The following is a 9,664-nucleotide window of genomic DNA, read 5'->3' as shown; positions in this document are numbered from 1 at the left end:
CAAAAATTTGTCAACTGATAAAATATTGCTGATATCATGATAAACATCTTATCAGTTGATTACTTCTTGATATCTTTAACCTGCATCGAGATAATTAAGCTACAGTGAACTTGAACATGAACGTTAGATGTTGTTGCTTGATTTATTTCAATCAAATTTATCTCATTTCCTGTGAGAGATATCGAAAAATAGTCAACTGATAAAACGTTTATCATGATATCAGCGACATCTTATTAGTTGACAATTTTTTGATATCTCCTGAAGAGACCGAGATAATTTGATTGGAAAAAAGAGCCTTTTAACTTTTACTGATCACATTTTCCTAATAACTTTTTTGTACTTTAATAGGCTGATTCATCATCAAAAATTAAAAAGAAAAAGTTCAAAATTTCCAGACTATAGACAATACAAAAAAATGAGTCCAGTCGCTTTTTGTGGTTTTTGTTGATTAGAAAAATGAATACAGAAACAGCAAAGATTAAAAAGATGATCAGAAAGTAATAAGAATAATTTTTGAGACAGAAAATCTCAGAATCTCAGAATCTCAGAAGTTCGGAATTTTAGATTTTTAGAATTACAGAACTTCAGAATTTCAGAATCTCAGAATCTCAGAATCTCAGAATCTCAGAATCTCAGAATCTCAGAATCTCAGAATCTCAGAATCTCAGAATCTCAGAATCTCAGAATCATAAAATCTTAGAATCTCAAAATCTCAGAATCTTAGAAACTCGGAAACTTCAGAATTCCAGAACTCCAGAATTCCTGAATTTCTGATTTTCAGAATTCCGAAATTTCCTATTTTTCTCACCTGGAATACAAATCAAAACCGACGAGAACTCGGTGATTTTATCCAAAAGCATCACGAATTTCAAATCTTCAGTGATATTTGCCATTTTTCTAGAAAAATTACAAAAATTTCTTATTTATTTTGATTACGTCTGTATTTATAGTCTAAAAAATTATCGAGTTTTTCTAGAAATAATAGAAAAAAAAAACTGAAAAACAGTCTGAAATTTGCTATCTAGGGATTTTTATTTTCTGAAAAATATATGAATTTTTATTTTCAGACAGACATCAGATTATAGAAAAAATAATAGGAAAAATCTGGAAATTACTACAAAAAATTCTTGTTTTTTTCTACAAAATTTTGTGAAATAATCTAGACTTCTGGAATTTGGATTGTTCGAGATTTTTGAATTTTTTGAAAAAGTGCAAAATACAAAAAAAGAGGGAAAATTACAGAATTTTTGGATAGCTTGAAAATCAGAAATTCTCAAAAAAAAAACTCTGAAATTCTAGAAATTACGAAATCTCAGAAATAGTTTTAAAAAACAGAAAGTCCGGAAATTCAAAAGTTCGAAAATTCCAAAATCTGAAAATGTAAAAATCTGAAAATTTGAAATTCTGAAATTCTGAAATTTGGGAATACTGAAATTCTGAAATTCTGAAATTCTGGAATCCTGAAACTCTGAAATTCTAAAAATCCAAAATTTTAAAACTCTGAAGTTCTGAAATTCTGAAATTCTAGATGAAACCCGAAATTCTGAAAATCTGAATTTCTGAAAATTTGAAAACCCGAAATTCTGAAAATCCAAACATTTGAAAATCTGAAAATATGAAAATTTGAAATTCTGAAATTCTGAAATTCTAAATTTTTTAAATTATGGAATGTCTGCAAATTTGAAATTTTCGGAATTCTGAAATTCTGGAATGCAGAAAATTTGAAAATCCTCAAATCTGATATTTTGAAAATCTGGAACTCGAAAGATCTGAAATTGCGAGATTCTGAAAATCAGAATTTCTGAAAATTTGAAATTCTGAAATTCTGAAAATCCAAAATTTGAAACTCTGAAAATACGAAAATTTGATATTCTGGAGTTCTGGAATTATGAAATTCTTAAATTTGAAAATTCTGAAATTCGGGAATTCTGAAACTCTGAAATTCTGAAAATCCAAAATTTTGAAATTCTGAAAATTCAAAAATCTGAAAATCTGTAATTATGAAAACTTGATATTCTGGAATTCTTAAAATTTGAAAATCAGAAAATCTGAAATTCTAAAATTCTGAAATTCTGAAAATTCAAAAATTTGAAAATCTGAAATTCTGAAATTCTGTAAATCCACATTTCTATTTTTTCATTTTTTCGTTCCCAAAAATATGTTTTCGTCCAACCGTCTCCACAAAAATGAAACAATTATTTTTCAAAAGTTCCAGGAAAATTTCATTTTCGGCTAAAAAATGGGGAGGAAACAAAGAGTGGGTGGAGGAGAAAAATAACAACAACATGGAAATTTGATTTTTGAAAAAAAGAAGTGCATGTTCGTAATAGTGTACTGATTAGCCAGACGATGTCTCGTCTGTTGATACCTTTCGCCACGTAGAGGCTCAGTACATGAAAGGGTCCCCCCGCCCGTGGTCTCCGAGGACCATTGTTGGATAATTGCAAAAGTTCCTTTTCCCTTGTAAGAAGCCATGCATACGATTTTTAATTTTCTTAAATTTGTTTCAATTTTTTCGATCTTTGATTGAATCTTTTGCTACTGGGGGACGTTCAGTGATAAAACACCTAGCCATGAACCCCAAAACATGGCGACCCTTAAGACCTTCTAGTACTTTTCTCGCAATCGACTAATCAAAAGATCAGTCAGAAATGAAACAACCAAAATCAGCGTATGCATTGAGCACTATAGGACTAGGATAGGACTTGACGAGTACTACAAAACGGTATTATTTGAAATATTGGGTCTGCTTTTTTTGCTCCTTTTGCTCTGTAACTCTGTTCATAAACAAAATACAGTATTCCCATACTTGTGAAATTTCGGCCCGGCCCGGTTCGGCCCGGCGGCCCGGCCCGGGACAAAACAAAACAAAATTTTTAGGGCCCGGCCCGGCCCGGCGGCCCGGCAGAAAAAAAAAACAAAATTTTTGAAAAATGAATCATGCTGTTTTTGTTTTTGAAAATGAATTTATTGATTTTTAGAATGTATTGAAAAATAACTCGAAGAAAAAAAAACACTGAATACCTTTTTTCGAAACAATGATTCAACTTTTCGCTCAAGATTTTGAAGTTTGCGGTAAACTTCCGGGCCGGCCCTTCACAAGTATGAGTATTCCAAATAATACCGTCTTGTAGTACTCGTAGAGCTCTATCATACCTAATTGAGTTGGTTCGAAAACATTGATTCTGAAAGAAGTTATGGCAGGGCCCGCGAAGGCCCGGCAAAGGCCCGGATTACAAGTATGGAGAAAGGGAGGACGAACGAGTGGAAACTAGGATGAATTGCGCCGAAAGCGCACCAGCCAGCTGTGTCAAGAAAAGACTGACTTTTTAATGATCGAGAGTGTTGATCGAGAGTGACTAATTCGAAATCTGCGAACTTGAAAATCTGAAAATCGAAAAAATTCGTTTTGGATTTTTTTCGGTTTTTGAAAATTCGAAAGTTCTATCAGAACTTTTTTTTCACATTTTCAGCTATTCGAAAATTGCAATTCTGGAATCACCGAAATTGTGTTGTAAATCTAATTTCTGAAATCCGAAATCCGAAATTCCGGAATTCTCAAAATCATCCAAGTATTAAAGGTGGGGGGACATGAAAAAAATAATGTTCTCGAAATTCCGTTCAAAGATGCCCCTCGAGGAGTTGAACTTGTGAGGGCGATGATTGAGGGTGCGGCGCCGCTACCGACTGAGCCACGCGGGCAAAGAGAAAGCGCTCGCCCGATGGCATACATAAAGGCGAGGACGACAGCTGTACGCAGAGTGACATTAAGCGTTGTACACCGTGACGGTAGAATGCATACTCTAGCTACAAAAAACTACGAAAAATCTCCTGTCCCCCCACCTTTAATAATAATATTAATAAGTGTTAATAATTAATAATTAATAAGTATTAATAATTGAAAATTCTAAAAATCCTACAATTTTTTTTTCGTTTACTGCGAAATGTCAAAATGTTACGATGTAACAAAAAAGCTATTTTTAGCTTTATGACAAATCTGAAAAAGACAACAACAACATATTTCTAGACATATACGTAGTTTTTTGTTTTGGGTTCAGATTTTTTTTTTTGAAAAACTTTTTTTTAATAATAAAAGATACTGTAATTCTGAAATTTTGAGTTGAAAGTTTCATAGTCTGATTTTGAATGTGTTGTTTCAATATGATGAAAATATTGTTTTAATCGATTTTGAAACATGTAGTTTGTAGTTTTTGTAATCTCTTTGTAGTCAAACAAATGAAACGGTTTATTGAAGAAAAGGGCAAACCGGAAGACCCGTTAAACAAAAACTTTACTTTTTTGAAAAATTTCAAAAAAGGAGAATTGACGTTTGGAAAATTCGAAGATTTAGAAGACGTTGCGAAGACGTGAATTCAGAAGACGTCACCAGAATTTTCGGGAAAAAATTTGGCGGCGAACTTGATTATTGTTCATCTGATCGACACTTTGAACGCGCATCAACTCGTTGACCATATTTTCCAGAACGTCCTGTTGTGGAAATTGACGAATTCTTACGTCTTCGCCGTTATCATCTATTAACGACGTCTGAAAATTTTAAACATGTTCACAAAGTTTGAAATTAGAAACATTGGAATTTTTGTGATTTTTATCAATTCTGAAAGACTAGAACAGATTTTCAGAAAAAAAATTCGGAATTTTTTCAATTTTTCAAACGAAGATCAAAAGTCAAAATCTGAAAATTTTCAGCAAGAAAAACTATTATTGTTTCAACCTGATCATTTATTTTTCCAATTCTAATCGGCATTAGAAAATTTTTTTACATTTTTAGAAATAATTTTCAGATGTTGTGTTTTTTGTGACTAAAAACCAGAGTATTTTTTGTTAGAATTAGTCACGTCTACAGAATTTTTTATTGCTGAAATTCGGAAAAAATTTGGATGATATGGCCACTGAAATTCTGAAGTTCTAAAAATTAGATTTGAAAATTTGGCTTTTTGAAATTTCAAAAACAAATTTTGTAACACCAAAATTTGAGGAATTCCAGAAGATTTTGAACTTTCGAGATTTGAAATTCAGAATTTTGAAACTTTTGAATTCAGATTTCGATTTGGAAAGTTTGAAATTATGAAATTCAACAATTTCAGAATCTTAGAATCTCAGAATCTGAGAATTCCAGAATTTCAGAAACTCAGAATCTCAGAATTCCAGAATTTCAGAATCTCAGAATCTCTGAATTTCAGAATTCCAGAATTTCAGAATCTCAGAAATTCAGAATCTTAGAATCTCAAAATCTCAGAATCTCAGAATCTCAGAATCTCAGAATCTCAGAATCTCAGAATCTCAGAATTCCAGAATTTCAGAATCTCAGAATCTCTGAATTTCAGAATTTCAGAATCTCAGAAATTCAGAATCTTAGAATCTCAAAATCTCAGAATCTCAGAATCTCAGAATCTCAGAATTCCAGAATTTCAGAATCTCAGAATTTCAGAATCTCAGAATTTCAAAATCTCAGAATTTCAGAATCTCAGGATTCCAAAATCTCAGAATCTCAGAATCTCAGAATCTCAGAATCTCAGAATCTCAGTATTTCAGAATCTCAGAATCTCAGAATCTCAGAATCTCAGAATCTCAGAATCTCAGAATTCCAGAATTTCAGAATCTCAGAATTTCAGAATTTCAAAATCTTCAAAAATTCAAAGTGTTGAGAACTTCATATTTCAAAATTTGAGAATTTCAGAATTTCGAAATTTCGAAATTCGGAAATTCTGAAATTCGAAATTCAGAAATTCAGATATTTGTTTTTTAATCCAAAAAAATCACAAATTCTGAGATTTCAGAAATTGCGAAAATTTGAAATTTAGAAAAATTTAAAGCGACTCAAAAAAAAAATTAAATGTGAACATTTTGGGGAATTCTGAAATTTTAGAATCTTTAAAAAATCTGAAAAATTTTGAAAATTCAAACGACTGGAAAAAATCTTAAAATGTGAAATTCCAAACAAACTTTGAAAATCCAATTGGGAAATTTCAAAAATTAGGAACTCCGGAAAGTTTCAAGATATTTAGAAAATTGAAATTTTTGGATTCCAGAAAATCGAAATTCCCAAAGTTGAAATAATTCAAAAATTCTGGAAATCCGATTTCCAGTAATTTCGAAGAATTCAGAATCCCTAGAAATTCAAAAACTCGAAAATTTGAAAAATGCAGGATTCCAAAAATTCTGAAGCACAAAACTTTCAAAAATTCGGAAATTCCGACCTTTCAGAACATTTTTAAATTCGACCAAAAATTATCAAAATTTGGAATCATTTGGAAAAAATGAATCAAAGTTCTGGATTTTTTAAAAATTCAAAAATCGAAATTTCGAAAAAAAAAAGTGTCGACTCACATAGAAAGGCATGGCCGATGACGAGACGACGAGGAGGGCCAAGAAGATCAGCAGACACGTGGATCGCATCTGAAAACTTGAAATTTTCCGAAAATTTTTTTGAAAAGTTGAAAATTTTTTGAAAAACGAAAAAATTAACATGAAAAGATAAAAAGAAATGAATGGGACACTTTTTGAAAATAAAAAAATCGAAAAAAAAATTTTCAGCCAAAAATTTTCAGCTCCATATCGAAAATCTAAGAAACTGCTACCATTTTATATAGCTGCAAAAAAAACCAGGTGAAAATTAAATATTAAAAATTTTCGTGCTAAAATTATCTAAAAACGCACACCCTCAACTCTGTACGTCGTTGCTTTTTTCACCTGTTTTTGATGAGCTCAGCAGTAAGCATAGGAAAAAAGGGGGCGGAGCTTAGGGGAAAAATGGGCGGAGTCAAAAAACATTTTTTTTTTCCAATTTGGAACTCAATGAACTAGGAGGGTTTTACAACACAACTATAAAACTAGGGATAAGTGGGCGGAGCTTTGGGGGTTTTTGGGCGAAAGGGGCGTTGCTTAAGCTTCTTGAGACTGACAGGAAAAATGATGGATTTGAGGGTTTTTTGCGGAGAGAATATGACAAAAATGACGTTTTTTTTTCCGAGAAATTTTGGAAGATCAAAAAATTGAATATGAAAAAAAAGATGAATTGATGGACTTTCTAATTAGATCACTAATTTATTTGGAGATAAAAATAAATTTTGCATGATATGGCCACTGAAATTCTGAAGTTCTGAAAAGAAAATTGGAAAATTTGGCTTTTTGAAATTTCGAAAAAAAATTTTGTAACACCAAAATTTGAGGAATTCCAGAAAATTTTAACTTTCGAAATTCGGAAATTCTGTATTTTGAAACTTTTGAATTCAGAAAGTTTTCGAATTCGGAAACTTTTAAATTCTGACATTCTGAAATGTTGAGATTCTGAAATTCTGTAATCCTGGAATTCTGAAAATCGGAAATTCGAAAATTCGAAAGTTCTGAAATTCTGAAATTCTGAAATTCTGAGATTCTGAAATTCACAGTTTCAGAATTTCAGAACTTCAGAATTTCAGAATTCCAGAATTCCAGAATTTTAGAATTCCAGAATTCCAGAATTTCAAAATCTCAGAATTCCAGAATTTCAGAATCTCAGAATTTCAGAATCTCAGAATCTCAGAATTTCACGATCTCAGAATCTTAGAATCTCAGAATCTCAGAATCACAGAATCTCAGAATTTCAGAATCTCAGAATCTCAGAATTTCACGATCTCAGAATCTCAGAATCTCAGAATTTCAGAATCTCAGAATCTCAGAATTTCAGAATCTCAGAATTTCAGAATCTCAGAATCTCAGAATTTCAGAATTTCAGAATCTCACAAAATTTCAGAATTTCAGAACCTCAGAATCTCAGAATCTCAGAATCTCAGAAACTCAGAATCTCAGAATCTCAGAATTTCAGAATCTCAGAATTTCAGAATCTCAGAATTTCAAAATCTCAGAATTTCAGAATCTCAGGATTCCAAAATCTCAGAATCTCAGAATCTCAGAATCTCAGGATCAGAGAATCTCAGAATTTCAGGGTTTCAGAATTTCGATTTTCGGAAGTTCAGAATTTCAGATTTTCGGAATTTCAGAATCTGAGGATTCCAAAATCTCATAATCTGAGAATCTCATAATCTCAGAATCTCAGAATCTCAGAATCTCGGAAACTCAGAATCTCAGAATCTCAGAGTTTCAGAATCTCAGAATTGCAGAATTTCAGAATCTCACAGAAGGTCAGAATTTCAGAACCTCAGAATCTGAGAATCTGAGAATCTCAGAAACTCAGAATCTCAGAATCTCAGAATCTCAGAATCTCAGAATTCCAGAATCTCAGATATTCAGAGTTTTCATAATTCTAGCATTTTCAAGAAATTTGAAGTCTCTGGATTTTTGAGGATTTCGAAATATCAAAAAACTGAAATTTTCTGAAAATTATAATTTTCCATGAAACTCCTTTTTTTCAAAATTGTCCAATTTCAAATATCCAAAATTTAGGATTTTCAGAATCATCATGATTTCAGAAATACAATTTCAGCAAATTTTTGTTTGTGTTTACTATATTCAAACTATTGCTTAGATCACGATGATCACCGTCATCATAGAATAATGAGTCCAATTTTTTTTTGCATTATCCCAAAAATCGCTCATTTACGATTTGTTTTTCTTTTTTGGTCAATTTTTGGTGTTTGGGACATGAATAAAAAGGAGAAAAGTTTCTTCTTTGAAAGAGAAAAGAAAGCGATGAGCTGAAAAGTGGAAAAACAATTTTTTAGAGATCACCCAGTGAAAATTAGGTGAGCAGAAGAGGAAAAAAATTAGAGTGACAACATTTTTTTTGAAAAAAAAAGAGGAGGTGTAAAAGTTAAGTAAGTACTAGGAAAGAGGAATAATTAATGATGAAAACTATTTTTGAAAATTTTAAACTTTGAAGTTCTGAAATTCGCGAATTACGAATTTCAATTTTTTTTAGATTCTGAAATTTTGGAATTCGATGTTCTGAAATCGTGAGATTCTGATATTCTGAATTTTGAAGTTACCAGAATTTCGAATTTTGGAATTCTGAAATTCCGAAAATCTGAAATTCTGAAATTCCGAAAATCGAAATTCTGAAACCCTGAAATTCTGAGATTCTCTGATCCTGAGATTCTGAGATTCTGAGATTCTGAGATTATGAGATTCTGAAATTCTGAAAATCGGAATTCGAAAGTTCTGAAATTCTGAATTTCTAAAACGCAGAAATTTCTTAAAAATTGGAAAAAAATAAATCCAGATATTCAAAATTTCAGAAACTTAGAATTGTCAAAAATTTGAAAATCTGAAAAAACACCAGAGATTCTCAAATTTTTAACTTAAAAAAACAATATTTCAGTTTAATCCAAAATATTTATATTTTCAAATTTCTGAATAATCTCAGAATCTCAGAATTTCAGAATCTCAGAATCTCAGGATCTCAGAATCTTACAATCTCAGAATCTCAGAATCACAAAATCTAAGAATTTCAGAATCTCAGAATCTCAGAATCTCAAAATCTCAGATTCTCAGAATTTCAGAATCTCAGAATCTCAAAATCTGAGAATCTGAGAATCTCAGAATCTCAGAATCTCAGAATCACAGAACCTAAGAATTTCAGAATCTCAGGATCTCAGAATCTTAGAATCTCAGAGTCTCAGAATCTCAGAATCTCAGAATCTCAGAATTTCAGAATTTCAGAATTTCAGATTTTCATGAATTCTGAATTCTGACATTTGAAGTTACT

At 31.3% G+C, this 9,664-nt stretch overlaps 1 protein-coding gene across 1 annotated transcript; it reads right to left on the bottom strand.

The window, feature by feature from the left end:
• Window positions 1-3,621: 3,621 nt before the first annotated feature.
• Window positions 3,622-6,417, bottom strand: CBG00860 (the record flags this gene model as incomplete). The annotated part of the gene is made up of 3 exons (XM_002629607.2): window positions 3,622-3,807; window positions 4,420-4,545; window positions 6,349-6,417. 3 exons carry the CDS (start codon window positions 6,415-6,417, stop codon window positions 3,622-3,624), a joined length of 381 nt encoding a protein of 126 aa, XP_002629653.2.
• Between the last annotated feature and the right edge of the window lie 3,247 nt (window positions 6,418-9,664).

The sequence above is a fragment of the Caenorhabditis briggsae genome (assembly GCF_000004555.2).
Source record: "Caenorhabditis briggsae complete genome, chrII, whole genome shotgun sequence".
In the NCBI taxonomy this organism is placed as follows: Eukaryota; Metazoa; Nematoda; class Chromadorea; order Rhabditida; family Rhabditidae; genus Caenorhabditis; species Caenorhabditis briggsae.
Note: the sequence above shows the minus strand (reverse complement) of the source record. Positions and strands in the feature narration are given on the sequence as shown.